Genomic DNA, 19,853 nt, shown 5'->3' with positions numbered 1-19,853 from the left:
CCATGACAGGGGGAACTGAACTCCTGTTGTTATGAGGGTGGAAAGAAAATTAAATTATTTAAATTACACATCTATTCTGGCCAACAGCTTATGAGTAATTCTGAACATTTTGTCACCTAAAAAGACAGTCAGATCCTGACAAACACATCATATACCAGTTAGTACTTTAAATCATGGATGATTAACATGTATGTAAAGTACTGTGTGTCACTTCAGAGAGCTTTGCTTCTTGCCTGCCTTCCTGGCTGCTCTTGTCTGCAGTGTTTTTCTTCTGTTTCAGGCAGATGAAGTGGGGGTGGAGAATAGAAGGAAGGCTTGTTCTTATGCAGTATAATGACTGTTTTTATCCCAAGTCCCTCATAATAAGCAAGGATGAGTTTGCATAGGGAACGTTTCACCTATCGCTTCTACCTATCCATCTAGCCCACATTCGTTACAATAGTATGCAAGTGCCCAACAAAGTTCTAAAATCCAAATGATAGAATCCAGCAGATCATCTCCTTCCTTCCCCCAAATCTTTAAGAATGTTCCCCGCACTCACCCGTCCTTCCCACCCACTTGGTGCTATACCAAAGAACAGAGTTTTGCAAGTATAGGCTGCAATTCAAGAAAGCACTTAAGCATGTGCCTACATCCCATTGACTTCAATGGTACTTAACAAGAAGCATGTGTTTAAGCTCCCTTTCTGTTCAGGGATGCCATAGCTTGCCGCAGCACTCTCATCCTCTTCTCCACTGCTGCTAGCAGTCTGTGTTCACCTGCCTAAAGGCACAGACTGACGGGCAAAACAGGCAATCCAGCCACCTGTGGGGTGGAAGCAGGCTGAACAAAGTTGATGGAGGCTGTATATGAACTGAGTACTGAGGCCATGTTAGCAAAAATGGTGTTGTTGGTAGTGGTTCCATTCAAATTTTAGACTTATGAAAAGGAAGGTTCTGAAGATGCAGTGTGATTCCATGGGTAGGAGTCTAGATTGAGACTCATGAGACCTAGATTCTGTTCCCAGCTCTGCCACTAAGCTGCTGTGTGACTTTGGGCAAGTCACTTCACTTCCTTCAGGTATCAGAGGTGTAGCCGTGTTTGCTGCTTTTACAGATCCAGACTAAGAGTCCTGTGGTACCTTATAGACTAACACACGTATTGGAGCATGAGCTTTTGTGGGTGAATGCATCTGATGAAGTGGGTATTCACCCATGAAAGCTCATGCTCCAATACGTCTGTTAGTCTATAAGGTGCCACAGGACTCTTTGCTGCTTTCACTTCCTTCAGTTTCCTCATATGTAAAATGAGGATAATGATAGGGACCCCCTGTGTAAAGTGTTTCAAGACCTCTGGATGATAAGCACTAGCTAAAAGCTAGGTGTCATCACCATCATCATCCAGGTTTGGGACCGTTCCTTACTATGTATCTCTGCAGTGCCTAGTACAATGGGCCCTGGTCTTGGCTGGACCTGTACTCAGTACTGTAATACAAATAATAATAAAATAATAATAATAATAATAATAATAATAATAATAATCTGGGTACTTACATCCTTGCTCCCCATGTTATTATATAACCATATCCAGGATGCAAGTAACCATTTGTCTTTCTGATAATTTCACCTGGTACATGGATGGCAAAAACCCTATACGAAGGCACGAAACATTCAATCCTAAAAACAAATCTCTCCTGAAACGAACTGGTTGGTAATGCAGGTGGCCATCTTCACACACACTTACCAATCTAGAAAACAATGAATGTCTCAGGACTACTTTATGGCTGAACTTGATGTAAACTTGGATGCCAGTCACTAACAACGCAGCTATACTCTGTGTAACAAATAACCTCAGCTCCCTTGACTAAACAAACAGTAATACCACAGAGACAAATTTATTTTCAAAGCCTGCTTGGTATCTTGCCCAGTAACTTGCTCCTTGCTCAAAACAAAAAGATATGATCATTGCCTCATAAAGCACCGGCCACCTTTCCCTGTAACATTCTGATGGCAAACCCGTTGATATACTCCTTTATTCTTCTCTCAACTTAAAAGTGGCCTGAAAGGTGAGGGAAATGTACTTGTGCCCTGCTTTTTATTTTTTTGCTTCTGCATGCTATAAAAAAGATGTAAAAGTTTAGATTTGTTTTAATTAATTTAATTGCTTTTTTATTTGAGAACCTTCTCTGCTCTGGAAGACTCTAGGATAACTGGAGAACTAGTGAAACAATGCCAACACAAGACTCAAGGGAGTAAAATCTGAGCAACTGAACACATACAGAAGAAAATGATGACTACTTACATATAATATGTAGGATACAACCCTTCAAAATACCAGCAGTGCTTTTTGGCCTCTGTACACTGGAAATAAAGAAAAACAACATCATCTTGGTGTTATTATTAATTTAGGGCAATCATAATTTATTATATATACAGGCATCAAATAAATATTATATAGTCAGACAAGAAAAAGGTCTCTGATCCCAAAGATTTCACAATCTTAATAAATACTACTATTGTGAAATCAGATATCTTGAACTATAATATGCACCTTTGGACCCCGGACTCTGTATGGAGATGTCCACGGAGGTCAGTGGAGCTCCAGACAGACACGGGGCTCTATCTGTCTGATCTTATCTCCATGCAAAATTTTAGGGCTTCACAAAAACCCCAAAGATAAAGGGAAGGTAAGAGCCAGTCAGTATCACGGGTCATTTACGAAACAATTCTAAAGCATCCTCAATTGAAATTGGCTACCCAATTCATATGACCACACATTTAATTAGTCATTAGTTTACAGCAGAGAAGTGATAATCTTTATGTAATCTCTGTGGAAGATGGAATAGAGCTAGGAAAGGAGTAAAGGCAACAAACAGTGTTGGGATATTTTTTTATTTCTCTACAACAAAAATAAAATCAGTAAATGTTCTAAGGTGCATGGTAAAGTATCTAGGAAAGGAGACCACTCTCTGCAATCTAGTAACGTTATTCTCTTTCATGTGCACTTAGTATAACCCTCTTAGAGGATAGGGGCAGGAATTTTTTTCTGTGTGTGAGGCAATGCCTATCATTGTGGACATTACCAGAACACAAACAATTAATAATAATAATGATGATGATGCTTGGAAAGGAAACATAAACAGAGATGTCAAGTATAAGGTAGCATATACAGTATAAGGCACAAAATATTTCTATACACTTCACTGGCATCCATAACGTCAGAATGAATGATTAAAGATACATTTCCAGAAGTTTCATTGCAAACTATGTTTCTTTGATGTCACACAAATGATACATTCTTTGATATCTTCCTCACACCAAAGAGGATTTTACCTAGGGAATGTTTTGTTGGGTTCTTTTAAAAGTTAGTTCAAACTTCCCTCTCCAAGGAAAGCCCCCCACAGCCTAGTTTTGAGGGCATTTATAATGTCCGTAGGGCTTAACTCACTCTTTGTTTTAACTCTGCAGCTCATCTTTAAAAAAGAGCTCATCTAAGATTATCAGAAGAATTCCAGGAACACAGAATACATCTGGGCAAGAGAGAGAGAAAGTGCTTTTAGAGTCCTGACTCTCACTTCATTAATGAGAGAGGCTGTGAGCCCTTTATGAAGCACCTCATGCGCGGATTCAAACACAGAACACTTACTGCCCAAGAAGACCATTTGTTATAGATTAAACAGTTAAGACTGGACGAAAAGACCCTTGTCTCACATGATCACTGATTGAGTGGTAGGGCTCATGCCAGCCACCTATTAACAGAGACAGGCTTTGGGCCCTGTAAGGACCACAGTTTTCAACTTAAAAACAAAAGTAAGCCTCTTTTCCTTCTGAAACTGACCCCATTTTCCTCCTCAGACTGATGCTAAGATTGAAAGCAACATGCAGCTGGGCTCCATTCCTGCAGCAGGAGAGCTAAAGATCCACCTGCCCACACATACACTTTGTGTAAAATGAGTCAGTTAAGTTTGGGGTGCACTCAAAAAATCCTCTTACTAACCCTTCCCAGATCAGACTCCACTGACCCTCTTCTCATCCTTGAGAGAGGGGAATGGCCATTCATTTCCTATGACAGTCTTGACTCTCTCCTCTCCTAGTTTCCCATTTTCTCCTCTTCTCCCTTCCTCCTTGATCCCAGCCACCCTGCATTCTCTCTGACCTCCTTCACAGGCAGCTGCATCTTCATTTATCAGACAAAGAATCATGACATTATTTAAAAATACTCTGCCCAGGAGGCTATAAAATGGAGCTGGAAAGTGAACAATGAACGTCCAAGAAACACAAAACATCCTCCCCTAATCATCCAGTTTCCCCAATTATTTTACAATAAAAATGTATGTGAGCTGCAAAGGTCTGCGAAGCTGTCTTCGCAGCATCAACCACCTTGCTCACTGCTGAGACCCCCCCCAGCCCTAGCAGAGCATTTGATAACTCAGCGTTGCAGTGATATTTATAAACTTTAAATATTATTATTTAAAAAATCATAAAGTTACTCACATTCAAAACAAAAATAATTTTAAATCATTCTCCTTTCTTCCTATAATTTTGATAATGACATAACCATATCACTTATCCAGTGATTACACTACATTATTTAAATAAAATAAATCTCATAATTAATTATCCAAACTAAACAGTCAAAATAAATTATTTTGTATTTGAATTTTTCTTCCTGCCTGTTGCCCAGGGCCTTCTCCACTGCCATCAGCGATGGGGAAGTGCTGCTACTGGTACCAGCACAGGAGCAGCTCTGGGACAATAGGAGGCAGCAACTGAATGCAGGCCCAGCACCAACGTTTTCCCATTTCCCCCTTCCCCACCTCCTACTACCCCAACCTTCCCTCTCCTAAGGCCAATGCATAGAGGCAGGCAGGGCTCAGTGGCCGAGCAAGTCTCTTTTCCTCAGCCCCGAGGCTCTCTCAGCTCTGCCCGCATGCCCAGCCGTGAAAACAATAGCAAAAAGGAGCTTTTTATATCATTGCCAGAGCTCTCCCTGCAGGCTCCAAAACCCTGTGACTCAGGATCAATTTGTGAGCACTAGCTATACTGTCATTCATTCCTGCAGCCCAGCCTGAATCTCACAAACCTGGCTCAGTAGCAGGAAGGTAGCAGGTCTTTAATTCCAGTTTCGCCTTTTCTGGCCACTTGAGGCCGGTGTGGCACCAAACACTTCCTCTCTTTGCTGGCCATGCTGGATCAGGGCCAGGGCCAGGAAGCTGGAAGAAGATGGCAGGGGCAGCAATAAAAGGTATGGGGGGCCTCGGTCTGGCCTCAAATGCCCATGCCTCTTCCCCCTGCAGCCACCTGCTCAAGGCTTCACAAGCACAACCTCCCAGCCTCACCCTAATGCCAATCTCCCATCAGCCCTCTAGCCCCCTGGAGCACACCAAGCCCCTGCCACTTAGAAGGCCCCTGCCACCCAGCACCCTTTACTTCCAGGAACCCTGTGAAACCATTATCTCCAGGAGCCGCAACACCTATGGACCCTTCAGCGCTAAAAATCCCAACAGCCTTCCACACAGCTACCTCCAGCTTTCCATGCACTCCACCTCGTCCAATTATAGCCTCCGATACCCTTGAACACCCACACACCTACCCACTCCAGCCACAACTGTCAAATTCTGTTCAGCTCCATGCCCTGCCTGATCCTCACCACTGCTCAGGACAGGGCCTGTTGATCATAAGCTGACGTTTATGGTTATATACAACTATGCAAATTGTTTCATTAAACAAATAAAATGTCACAAGCTGGATGGCACAAAACTTGACAGCTAGGTAGCCCTGTGGTTCAAGAGAGCTGGAGAAGTAGGTTATTCCCTGCTAGACATGAAGCTTCTCTGAAATTTAAAGGGTGGGGGGAACAACTTGACAACTACTACCATTCAATGTCTCCCTGCTGCATGTTTTGACTACCGCTGGGCTGCACTGCAACAGGAGAGAAGGGGAAGAACAATGGTGTATGGAATGCCCACACAAGCTCCTTTGGGCAGGAACTGTCTCTTTGCTATGTGTCTGTACAGCACCTAGCACAATGGAATCCTGGTCTCTAGGCACTATGGCATTACAAATAACAAATAAACCAATAATAAAACAGACCTCAACAACTGGTAGATAACAGCACTCCTCTCCTCAGGATGAATTCAGTCAAGGAAAATCATTGTGATTGAATTATAATTATTAAATATGGATATTACCACAGTACCAAGAGATACCAAAATCAAGACTGGTGCTCCGTTGTGCTAGGCGCAGGCAAAGTCCTTGTCCCAAAGAACTTGTGTTTCGTTTAGGTCTTGAAAAAGCTACTTGCCCATGGCAAGACAGACAATGAGACCTGTGATGTAAAACCAAACTTGCTTATGACACTGCTGGTGTTTTAACTTTTATGATGGGAGATTTCTCTCCATTTTGGCTGTAAAATAGTTTATCCCATGTCCTTTATCAATTTGGCCACATTATCATGAAATGTAAATAAATATAGAAGTGTGTGCATTTTTTCAATGAATGATGCAGGCTTAATTGGTGAGTATAGGTCAATTCCAAAGAATTAACGGCCTGTGTATTAACCAGATTGCATGAACCATTTCTCAACACTGGTACTTAGAAAAAAATGAAAAATCATAGATGAGACATCATATATCTGCTTCTCTGACATATTGTTACTGACTGCTTTCTTTAACAGGAGGTAATGACACAAACTGCAAGCTGGGCTTTCCTAAAATCACTGAACTCATTTAGGTTTCCTCTAAGAAAGGACATGTGCTTTCTATCACAGACCGAAGCAGTTTTCCTCAAAACGACTCCGCGACTAAGAACAATAGGGAAGAAAAGAAGTTGTTAAAATATTAACTCTTTTTAATGCCACCAGAGAGCGGGCAGTCTGCTTGTTAAATGTCTGAAGCTATTCTGTGGATCATTAGTTACAGTATGCAAGATTTATAGAAATACTACAGCAGGATCCTCCTCCACACCATACATCATTATCTTCAGATTCACCAGTGACTTCAAAGATACCAAGTCAGTCTGAACAATGCTCAAGACTGGGCACAAAGGATAATGTAACATATTCCCTCATAGTGCTTTTACTGGGACTGGAGGGAAAAAGAAAAAGCCTACTAAGAAGTTCACTATCGGTATTAAACACTTTCAAATAAAGATGCAATTCATTTTTTTTGAGGGAAATGGCGAACAAAGAAATCTTTTGTGTGTGGAAACAAGGGATTGTTTTTTTATCTGAAGGTACATTAAGTCTGAGTTTGTAAAGTTTGTTCCAATCAAGATCCTCATCTGATGTAATCTGGCAAAGCTCTACCGATTGCTAAATCAGTGGACCTACACTGATTTTCATCAACAGAGGATCTGGCTCCTTCTTTTTAGTTAGACAAAGTGCAGGCAACAGCAATACAATTTTTCTCTACACACATAATCATGAGGACTTAGAAAGGTGAATATTGAGCACAAGTGGGAATTTAACCATGTGACCTGCCACATTAACAATTACAGAAACGGTTCCTAGCATTTTGTAGCAACTGTATCAGTCAGTGCCCACCACCTCCCATTCAGCTGGGCATATACTAAGCTGCAATAGACTCTGGGCTGTTCCAAAGCCCATTCTCAAAGCCTCAGTCTCTGCTGAAGATTGAAGCTTCCACAGCTGAATGGAAAGTGGGCAATAAAAGCCAATCAGAAGCCCAGAACAGAATCTTCTCATCAAAGGCCTGAATAATTGAGCAATGCCCAGTGTGGCTTAGGGAAGGAATACTCAGTCCAACATATGTTCAGGACAAGGACACCCATGCAGTCAGGCCATGACTGGCTATAGCTAAGTATGCGTGTTTGCTGGAGGCGGAGGAGGTGGGGACAGAAGGCACAGCAGAGAAGATGTGCTGCTTTTCCACATGCTGTGTACCAACCAGGTGGTTCCAAACTTGATCCAAGAATCAACTCCTCCCGCCCCCATTACACATGATTCCGTAAGGACACCTTTCACAGAAGTCACTTTCATGGGTTTGCCGCAGATTTCTCTGTTAGGGCAGCAGAAATTTCTTCTGCATAAGGGACCTGAACGCTAGAATGTGGCCCAAGTGGTGAGAGCCAACTGCTGCAGGCTAAAGAACAAATACGGGTAGACATGTCAGTGGCTGGGAATCACTGTACTGCAGGAACCTTAAACAAGAGCTGAAAGCATGCCGAAGCACAAGCTGTTTCTTAGAAATGGATTGTTGAAATCAGTGGGAAATCTGTATGCAGATGTCTGGAAGAATCAGGTATGTAGACTAGAAAATGTGCCTGGTGTTACTGCTTTTCCACAGACCAGGAGAGGAGCTGAATCCCCTCTGTCAGATTAATAGATTTCCCAATATCAGGGCTGCACTGTTCAGTATCAGTATGGGGTGAAACCAACCTGCTAGGAAGTGTGGTTTCATTTAGTTTTGTTTGAACTGGAAAAATTCATCCTTATTTCCTAGTTGTTGGCTCTGACAAATGAGGGCAAAAGTGATCAGACTTGAAGCTTCTCAGCTACCAAGCTCATCAAACAAGTGATTGGTGACTGCAGCAGATGTTCCTTTCATGTACCACAATGGTAAGGGTACACTAAAACACCTCTGGGTTTTTTAATACTCACTTTTTAGCAAGTGGATGAAGATACTAAAAAACCTTGCATACCAGCTCTATCCCAGGTCAGAGACACTCTGATCTTCTGATTAGTCTCTTCCTCTCAATCTAATAGGAATAATAGCTCTCTGAAGAGACACTGTCCCTTAGATACAGCTGAATCCACCAAGCCCCAATATTAGACAATTGCATGACTCAGGTCTTTTTACATTTTATATTACAGACCTTGCTGTTTCTTACCATTCTCTTTGGATCTTCTCTTAGACAGATGGGGATATTATTCACATAAGATTCACAACAGAAGCAGATTCCTTACCTTAGCTTCATTAATCCATGTTTGGCAACAATACAATTTTACCACAAGCAGCTAGTATTTAGTAGTTCCTTTGGCGCTCACAGTACTGGCATTAATCATCATATTTGTATTTGGAGTTAATGTGAATTAGCATTTAGATAGCATCAGAAAGCATTACATTACATTACAATCTATTAGCCTTTCCTATATAAAGAATACAACAGCCTTTCAATGCAATTTCATTTTAAGAGGATACATCACTGATTTCTTTGTCATTATGCACTAACTGTGAATGCATTTCAATCCCAGAGCAATATAATTTTAATTGACTGTAATCTCTTCTTCACTGTTCCAGAAAAAGATACCCACATTTTCCAAAATGTATGAATGAACAAGAGTACAATTGTCTCACACAGGGATCACCAAACCTAACAAACAGACACGGATAGTAGGAGTACTGGAGAGGTAGGAGGAGTGCTGGAGAGGCTCAGGTTGCTTTTCTTACTGCTGCTTTGGTTTACATCAAACACGTCTGTCACAGGGAAGACTATCCACCATGAGCCTGCAAGTGGATAGAAGGCTTGAGAGAGATCAATGACACCCTCTGCTATTTCTCAGAGGGATGAGCAGCACACCACTGTGCCAGGCTGTTGCCTTCATAGCTGTCAAAAGCAGAACCTGACACATGCTGCAATGTGATCTTAGACAATTTTCAGTTTCAACCCAATTAAATGCAGTGTCTTTCATTCAACTGAAACAGAGACCCTCCAGACAGAGGTGAATTGTGCTCTCAGGACCCTGGACAGTGGCACAAGGACGCAAAAAGCCTTTTCTGCCAATAGGTTGGTATTATGAATGGGTTGACAGAGAAATGCATTAAGGATTCTGTATGTTCAACAGTGAATGGAAAAGGCCATTTATTTGTTACCTATTCTTGAATTTTAAATCAATAGTCCTAGAGATGATGACTGAATTCCTGCATTTATAGAAACCCAGCAGCCGAGAGACAACAAACAGGTGTTATCTGAATTTGGCCAAGCTTCAGGAAGTATGAACATTCTGTAAGTATCAATGGAACCATTGGTTAAAACATAAGGCAGAAAAATAAAATGTGGATAATACTTAGAATTTGACGAAGAAAACTGTCTCTCTCCATTTTAATGTTGGTGAAGCTGGCTTAGTATTGCATACGTTTCATCCAGGCAGGAAAGTTATATTTACAAACAACTTTTTGAAGGGTCTCAAAGCATTTTATAAACCACATATTTATAGTAATTGTTTAATTCTGTACCCAAAAGGCAGCCACCTCTGGGAGAGAATATGAAAGCGGTTTAACAGGGCATAGCAATACCACAAACCATTTTAGGATAGGAAGAGAATAATAATGTTTGATCTGTTTGAAACCAGAATAACAACACTGTATCTCATTGAAACTACAGGGGAAAGATTAGGTATGTGAAATATAATCAGCCTACTTAGAATCTGTTCAGGACATGAGGACATTGAACCAACTAGTTGTGAAAGTGCCAGAGGATCCTTAGTGAACAGAAGTGGCCCGGACCTTGGTTTTCATCTTATTCATCAGACATAATTTGCTATCGTCCATTGAACTTGACAGCACTTTGTTTGGATATCAGTGCACCTCTTTTTTCTGACCTTCTCGGTAGGACTGACCATTCATACAAAGACCTTATAACCTTGTGAGCTGAAAAAGGCACATGAAAAATCAATTTTGTGAGGTAAATCCTGTCAGTGGTTTCTCAATGCACAATCTGATCAAATGGTGCTTACACACAGGATTCTATGGGAAAGTGTGGAAGATGAAACAAGATATTAACCAGGGGTTTCAAGGACAACAAAATAATTGCACCATCCTCTTGCCTGATGTTTTACTTTGTTGTGTAGTAAAGCTGAATAAGATCCACACAGATGGTCTAATGACAACACAACACTGTGCACAATGGGAGATCCAATTTAGGTCTCAATCTCGTTGGCTAGCAGGGGCCCAACTGCTGGAGAAGAAAGGAGCACATCATGTTACTCCAAAGTCTAGTTCTGGCTAAAATATATAGCAGCATAGATAGTCTCTGAACAGAGCCACAGCCAAATATCCTTGCCAGAGGGAAGGTAACCATTGTGTGTAGCCATTGTGTGTACTAAGGGAGAAGAAAATGAGAAAAACTGGACAGACTGTGATGAACAAGTGGAAATTTCTCTGCTAGACCAATGCAAAAAGGTAGTTGGTTTGCAGATTCACCATATACTGGGTTCATTCATTAGACAGAGCTTACTAACAGTATCGTTATGGGTTAAGCAAAACACACATGCATGTGCGCACACGCACACACAGAGTAAGGAGATCAAGGTACAGGGGGACTCTCATCTTTCACCGAGTCTTTGGCAGTTCAGATGAGTGCTGGACTCAGCCTAGCAGCCATCTCTGTGCTCTTTTTAATTGTTCCGGCTGCATCCTCCCAACATGGCAGAGCTATAAGAAAAGCACGGGGCTTCCTTTTATAGGAGCAACATGCTACATACAGAGCATCAGAGATCCCATTGCCTCTATCGAAAACAAAGGTGCAGAGACCAAGAAGCAGAATGCTGACGTGTAAACAGGTGCCTTACCCAATAATATTGAATATAACCTCCATGATTATTCCACTTCCTTTCATATGTGCATGTAAGAATAATGGCAGGGTAATTTGTGGCCCAACTTATAAAATAACCCATAAAAAGGGAGGATAGATGCAAGGGAAGAAGTCAAAACATACCAAAATTTAGGCTATTCATGAATCCCTCCTACAGTGTCTAAAATGGATATTATCCCTTTCAGGAACAAGATTCCTTGCCTTGTATGATGCTGAACTCATTTTACCTCCCTGCAAGTAATGAAGCGAGGCAGGATTGTCTACATCACTGCCATCAACATTCTGATGAAAAGGAAAAAATAATAAACTTGGTCCAGTGTGGCCAGTGCCACTTTCAAGTACAGAGAGTACAAACCTCACTCGCTGTCGTCCAGGAACTGCACTGAATGTATTTGCCTGAGACTTGTGCCACCTCCTGCACTGACCCTGAGGTGTGAGGTACTCACATGTGAGGTCGCATCATTCACATCAGAGTTTAAATTCAAGTTCTTCCCATTCTTGTCTGAAAAACTCCAACATTCAGTTCCTTTGTTAAAAAGGTTTAAACTGGAATGTTTGGCTACATGTTTCCTAGGCAGATTTTGCTCTTTCATTTTCCCATCCCAAGAATAAAAATGCCGCCCTCCCTCTTCTTTTTTTTCCTTTTTACCACTAAGCATTTAAGCCTTCAGGAGCTACATTCCCTCTTCCATAATAATTAAACCAAATTTCAGGACAGGTCAAGTACAACGATACAGTGGATTCAATGCCTGATTTTCTATCACACACTCACAGAGGAAGAGAGCAAGCCAATGACAAGGGCTAGTGTGCCAGACATCGGTTAGTTAAACTATGACAACCCATCAAAGGCTAAAAGAAGGAGAATTTCTTCAATGGTCCCATGAACTAAGAGGCTTTGTTCTGTTCATGTTCTGTGTGCCTTCTTTCTCATTTGCTCGGGAGAGAGCACACTGACATGATTGTGTGTTGCTACACAATCACAGCTCTTCTCTGTCCTCTTTCTACCAGCATTATTTATCATTCCTGACAATTCATCTGATAATGAACTCATTCCCCTTGTCTTTCTTCAGGAATAATCACCAAAAGTCAAACTATTTCTTTTACCCCAGGGAAGCTTTTTTCCTATTGTTTCTGAAATATTTATTCCAAAATTTCAGTTATGGGATCAAAACCCTATGGGCTGCAAAATCTCGCAGTACAAAATAAAGATTGTACCATCAATCACATACATCCAGTACAAGGATTAGAGCATGCAAACTATTTTAAGTCAATTAACATTGAAAGACTAGACAGATAACTTAATATGGTTTACTAAGAGGTATGTGTGCCAGGCCCACTTCTGAACTTGCAAGGAGTTTATTTTGTAAATCCCCTTATGCATGAGTGTCTGTTCACTGTAAACCAGATTACATGGGCCCCATGTGTATTAAGCAAGTGAACATATGAACACAGAAGAGAAGTCAACTAGATTGCATGGAAGTCATTCTGAGGTGTGAAAGTCAGTTCATGGAGAGTTTAGCTACTTTAGCACTATGAGCCTGATATTTATTCTACCTGCCTACATAAGGTATCCAAGGGTGGAGCTTTTTTAACGGTCAGATTCTGCCAGCCTTACACTGAATAGTAAGCCCAGGCGCATTCTCACTATCATCTGTCCCCTGCAGGGAGAATGGCATTAACTGTCATTAGTACTGTGCCCTCCGTGTTCCCACAACATGCCTATTTAAAATTAAATTTGACAATCTAAGTAAGGCCTAAATTTATTATAATTTAGTTAAATCGTTTACATTAAATGTAAAAAAAAAAAAAAAAAGGATATTAAGCTGTACATGCTTTCTGCCATGTTTTAAAGAAAGTCAAACCACTGAACTGGTGGAAGTCACTGGCTAAGCATCTCGAACCAGAATTGGCTAAAGTTCTAAACCAGCTGTTGACAGCAGGTGCAGAGCAACTATCTCTACATTTCAGTTTATTCAACTAGTTCAGTTAAATAACTAATTCATTCAAAGTTAAGAAACCTACTGGGGACGGAAAAAGCAGGAAAGCTTGTCTTCCTCTTCCAATCTATGAATGAAAATGAGGTGAGAAGATGAGATCGGTTAGTTCTAAAATCCTGAAGGACATTGCGACCAGAAACAATCATTTCATTTCACTAAACTACGGATCATACTTCATTTGTTTAATAAAATCAGTTAGTTTTAAACGCAAAACATAGTTTGATAAACTTTTTTTTTTCTTATTTATCCAGCACATTTATGCATAGAGTTTAATGCCAGAAGGGACCACTGGATCATCTAGTCAGACTTAAGGTAGTTTTTTTTAATAAAAACTGCTGAGGTTTTGTGGATTTTTAACTGAATTTGAATGTCCATTCAAACAGAACTTGATACAAATTGCCAGCAATATGTAATATAATCATGTAGAAAATAAGGAATGCATCACTCACCATTTTTAACACAATAAAAATGTAAAAATGAAAATTCTGAATAAATGTAAATGATATAATTGCTTAAATAAATAGCATATTCTCCTGGTTAGCAAAAAGAAGCACCAAATTTTGGGTAAAGGCTAAATTTAGTTGCAAATCAACATGTTTTAATGGTTACCAACCTATCAGAATCAACTGTTTTTAGGAAACTAAGAAGCACAAATGCAAAACGCTATTAAAATCAACAATTTAAATAAAAGTTTCCTGCCTGCTGATTTAAATCATTAATATCCGTGATTTAAATTGATTTGATTTAAATTAATTCACCCCGCTCAGTCTACTGTATTCATCAAGCAATTAAAAAGAAGCAAATAGTTTGATCTGATGAGATTTGTATTTAGTTAACATGTCAGTTCAAGTTCGCAGGTGAAGCAAGGATGGCCTGTGGCCATTTACCTGCCATGGGACCAGGTGTGCCAGCATAAGGTTGAACAAAAATATTACAGGTCTGAGCTATTTGTTCAAAATGAGAACCTGACCCTACCCATATTTGGATCATCATCAGCAGCACCATAGCAAAAATAGTGGAAGCATGACCTAAAAGCCCTCCCTTGGAGTGAGTATTTCCCTTCAGAGGCGAGATATCCTTGGCATATTTCTAAAGCAAGGAATTCAGGCAATTCAATAGCAAAAATCAATTCTGACAGGTAGTAATGCCTGGTAATGGTGAGACATTTTTCAGGACTAGGAAGTAGGCTCATATGCAAGATCACAACTTTAACGGTCTTTCTTTCAACAGTTTGAATACAACAATATAATGTCTTCAATGTCTCAAATATCTGGTGATACAAACACTAATTGTGATGTAATCCACAAATATAAATACCCACTAACCAGTGTTGCAAACTCTTGCCATTTTTCACAAGTCTAGCAAATTGGTGTTTTTGCAACTAGAGTTAAATGATTACACAAGAATCTCAATATTCCTTTTCATGGGTTATCAACACTTTTGGAAACCATCTCATAACATAATCTGAAGAGTAAACATCTACCGCAGGTTCCAAAAACTAATATAGAGATGCTGGAGTCATAGGCACTGCGAACAGTGCCATCTGATTTAAAGAACCAGTCAGAGTATGGCATTCATGCCGTTGGTATGGCAGTCATGCTTTTACCTAACCTGCTTTTTGCTCCTCTAAATTCAGTCCAGTATGAAACATGACATTCTAAATGGAGATAACCATTTACACATCTCCTATGTTGTTCAGCTTATGTAAATCCAAATGCAAACTAATCACTTCATTAGAAAATGAAGCCCCTTCCCTACTTCCTACCTCCACAATAAATGGTTCGTATGGGCATACTGGAAGCAGTCTAGTTGAGGGTTAGGACTCTGCAGCTTCCCTACGAATTACAAAGTGTGTTTAGCAAGGAATGCCACTGGAACCTTAGGACACAGATTTCCAACCTGTGATCTGTGAACCGCAAGTTGTCTACAGAGCCCTTGTTTGTGGTCTGCGGCGATATGGCTGGTCACATGGTGTTAGATCTCCTTGTTTCCATTTCTGAGAAACAGAATGCAAGGGATTGGGAGATGAAGTGACGAGGAAAATTGGATGGGATGGTGGGATTAATTTTTTTTTCAGAATAAAGACTTTGCAATGAACACAGCTAAGAGCTCTCCACTGTAAGATTATCTTTCCAGGGCAAGCAATTGCTGTAGTTCCCAGAGGGAGGTTAGGCAACTGTGAAGGGAAGGGCAGGTGTGCATGAAATACTCTCTCCATTAAGATGTGGTCCACCCTTGAGAAAGATTGAGAGCCCTGCCTTGAGGTATTGCTAGGGATGGATAAAAGCATGAAATAAAGCCAGCAATGTTTAATGTATGAATCTTATAACTGCTAGACAATTATTCACTTGGAATGAAAGTATCAAGGATTTCACCTGTACACTGTCCACATTAACAGATGGAAATAGCAGCGATAGTTTCAAAGCAAACACAAACAGAAAAAAACTGACACACTTGCCTGGCTCTAATTAGGATGACAGCTGGGTAGAATTTATGGACCCTGGATAGAATTCAATCCTGGGGTAAGCAGGGGGCAACTGCATAGGAGTAATTTGGGTAATCTGTGTTCATAATGGACTGGAAACATGTCACTTCAGGATGTGATGCAGACATAAAATTTCTAGACACCATTAATGAGTGCTTCTTGGAGCAGCTAGTCCTGGAATCCACAAGGAGAGAGGTAATTCCTGATTTAGTGAATAGAGTGCACAAGATCCAGCCTAAGAGGTGAATATAGCTGAACTGCTTGGTAATAGCAAAGATAATGTAATTAAATGTAATATCCTTGTTGGGGGGGGGGGAGATACCAGAGAAACCCACCACAGTAGCACTTAACTTCAAAAAGGGAAACTACACAAAAATAAGGAGGCTAGTTAAACGGAAATTTAAAGGAATAGTCTCAAGAGTGAAATGCCTGCAAATGGCATGGAAATTTTTTGAATACACCATCACAGAGGTTCGAACTGCATGGACACTCCCCAAAAAATGACATTGTGGCTAAACAACAGAGTAAAAGAGATGGTTAGAGACAAAAAGACAGCCTTTAAAAACGGAAAGTCAAATCCTATTGAAGAAAATAGAAAGGAGCATAAACTCTGGCAAGTCAAGTGTAAATATGTAATCAGGCAGGCCAAAAAAGAATTTGAAGAGCATCTAGAAAAAGACACAAAAAATAACAGCCATTTTTTAAAGTACATCAGAAGCAGGAAGCCTGCCAAATACTCAGTGGAGCCACTGGGGGATCGAGATGCTAAAGGAGCACTCAAGGAAGACAAGGCTGTTGTGGAGAAGCAAAATGAATTCTTTGCATCAGTTTTCACAGCAGTGGATGTGAGGGAGATTCCCAAACTTGTGCCATTCTTTTTAGGTGACAAATTTAGGAACTGTCCCAGATTGAAGAGTTAGTAGATAAAGTTTTGGAACAAATTGAGCAATTCTGTAATAAGTCACCAGAACCACATGGTATTCACCCAAGAGTTCTGCAGGAACTCAAATATGAAATTGCAGAACTACTAACTGTGGTAGGTAACCTATCAGCTAAATCAGCATCTGTAGATGACTGGCAGATAGCTAACATAACACCAAATTTTTAAAAAAGGGTCCAGAAGCGATCCTGGCAATTACAGGCCAGTAAGTCTAACTTCAGTACCAGGCAAACTGGTTGAAACTGTAGTAAAGAACAGAATTATCACACATATATATGTTGGGTAAGAGTCCAATATGACTTTGGTAAAGGAAAATCATGTCTCACCAATCTACTGGAATTCTTTGAGAAGCGGTCAACAAATATGTGGACAAGAGTGATATAATATACTTGGATTTTCAGAAAGCCTTTGACAAGGTCCCTCACCAAAAGCTCTTGAGCAAAGTAAGCTGTCATGGGATAAGACGGAGGTCCTCTCATAGATCAGTAACTGGTTAAAAGATGGAAAACAAAGGGTAGGAATAAATGGTCAGTTTTCACAGTGGAGAGAGGTAAATAGCAGGGTCCCCAAATGATCTTTACTGGAACCAGTGCTGATCAACTAATTCACAAATGATCTGGGAAAAGGAGTAAATAGTGAGGTGGCACAGTTTGCAGAGGATTCAAAATTACTCAAAATGGTTAAGTCCAAAGCTGACTGAGAAGAGTTACAAAAGGATCTCACAAAACTGGATGACAAAATGGCAAATGAAATTCAATGCTGATAGATGCAAAATAATGCACATTTGATAACATAAACCCAACTATACATACAAAATTATGAGGTCTCAATTAGATCCAAGAGATCTTGGCATCATTGTGGATAATTCTCTAAAAACATCTGCTCAATGTGCAATGGCAGTCAAAAAAGTTGACAGAATATTAGGAACAATTAGAAAAGGGAGAGGTAAAAAGACAGAAAATATGATATTGCCACTATATAAATTCATGGTACACCCACATCTTGAATACTGCGCGCAGTTCTAGTGGCCCCATCTCAAAAAAAGATGTATTAGAACTGGAAAAAATACAGAGAAGGCAATAAAAATGACTGAAGGTATGGAACAGCTTCCATATGAAGAGAGATTAAAAAGACTGGGACTGTTCATCTCAGAAAAGACAACTAAGTGGGGTTATAACAGAGGTCTATAAAATCATGAATGGTGTGGAGAAAGTGAACAAGGAACTGTTATTTACTCCTTCATGTAACACAAGAATTAGGGGTCACCAAAAGAAATTAATAGGCAGCAGGTTAAAAACAAACACAAAGAAGTACTTCTTCACACAACACACAGTTGAACTCACTGCCACGGGATGTTGTAAAAACCAAAAATATAACTGCGTTCTAAAAAAGAATTAGATAAGTTTATGGAGGATAGGTCCATTAAAAGCTATTAGCCAAGATGATCAAGGATACAACCCCAGGCTCTGGGTCTCACTAAACATCTGACTGCCAAAAGCTAGGACTGGACGACGTAAGGTTTATCACTTGATAAATTGCCCTGTTCTGTTCATTCCCTCTAAAGCATCTGGCACTGGCCACGATCAGAAGACAGGATATTGGGCTAGATGGACCACTGCTTTGACCCAATTGTGAAGGATCATGGGCCCTGAACCCAAGCCTATCGGTCCCCAGGCACCGCTCAGGCCTCAACCACCATCCAGCAGCTCACCTGAGTAACCCAGGAAGGGCCCAGCAAACGATTAGCTCTAGGAGAGCCCTTCCCCCAAAGCTCCCAATTGGTGGAAATATCCTGCTCCCCAATTGGCTGAGAAGTGCTATATAAACCAGGAACAACAGGAAGTTGTCTGAGCACCTAGAACAGTGATTTTCAACCTTTTTTTCATTTGCAGACCTCTAAAACATTTCAAATGGTGGTGTGGACCCTTTGGAAATTTTAGACATAGTCTGTGGAACCCCAGAGGCCTACGAACCACAGGTCAAAAAATTACTTAACTAGAGGAATCTCTGGGTGGCTGCTGCTACGGACCCCTCCTGCTTACATTCCTGCTTACTCCCAGTTCCTGCCCCCACCTGTTCCTGGTTCCTGTCCTCCTATCCCAGATCCTGCTGTCCTGCCCTACTCCAGGGTCCTGCTTCTCTGCCTTACCTCTGATGCTGTCTCTGGCTCTGACCTTCAGCTTAGTACCTGACGCTGTCTTTTGTTTTGACCTTTGGCTCCAACCACAAGGCATGACTCGTGCTCCGAACACTAGGCCTGACCACCCATGGCCTGGTCATTGCACCACTATGGCCATTCTTATGTTCTTACAGTAGACATGAATTGTGCTTGCTGCCTCTCTTTTCAGGGCTCTGTTTGTTGATGCAGAGTACACTGCTCTCCAAAATATTAGTCTTCTACATGGTTTGCTTCAGACTATAAGACTATATTATGGCAACACTGAACCAACAATATGATGCTTCAATCCCTGAAGGACAGCATCTTGCAGGCAGATAACATAGCACACTGGAACTGCTGAAGTTGGGGATGGGAGTAACACTTATGGGAGAGAAGAATGAGGTAGGATGAAAGTGGCAAAGGGGAGAATGGCAGGGAAGTGGGCAGCAGAGGAAGATGACAAAGGAAATTAAGGGAATAAGAAAAGTGGGGGGAAGATTTATAAATGGCTAGGAGGACAGCAAAAGAAAAAGAGACTAGAGATAACAGTTCCCTAGTCTCCAAGTCTCTGGGACAGGGATTGTGTCTTTGTGCGTGTTTGTACTATATGTAACACAATGGGGCCCCAATCCTGAGTGTAATATAAATAATAAATGATAAAAAAAAAAACATATAGAACAGCAAGAAAAAAAATTACCCAGTACATTTGGGGCAGAGTCTGCTCTTCCCCTGGAGTAAATCC

General features: G+C 40.7%; 1 protein-coding gene across 9 annotated transcripts in view; it reads right to left on the bottom strand.

Moving 5' to 3' along the window:
- Nucleotides 1-19,853, bottom strand: part of VOPP1 (VOPP1 WW domain binding protein) — a 194,294-nt gene that overhangs the window by 28,245 nt on the left and 146,196 nt on the right. For 6 of the 9 annotated variants that reach the window (XM_050937829.1, XM_050937830.1, XM_050937827.1 and 3 more), the window contains 2 exons: nt 2,281-2,339; nt 1,533-1,628 (listed from right to left, as the gene is read on the bottom strand). In XM_050937829.1, the coding sequence (XP_050793786.1) occupies nt 1,533-1,628; nt 2,281-2,339 (155 nt within the window). Of the gene's footprint in view, nt 1-1,532; nt 1,629-2,280; nt 2,340-5,061; nt 5,467-19,853 lie in introns of those variants that run through there. The other 3 variants (XM_050937834.1, XM_050937832.1, XM_050937833.1) reach the window with 2 other exon arrangements.

The sequence above is a fragment of the Gopherus flavomarginatus genome, chromosome 2 (assembly GCF_025201925.1).
Source record: "Gopherus flavomarginatus isolate rGopFla2 chromosome 2, rGopFla2.mat.asm, whole genome shotgun sequence".
Classification (NCBI taxonomy): Eukaryota; Metazoa; Chordata; order Testudines; family Testudinidae; genus Gopherus; species Gopherus flavomarginatus.
The sequence above is the reverse complement of the archived record's forward strand: the minus strand, read 5'-3'. Positions and strand labels throughout refer to the sequence as shown.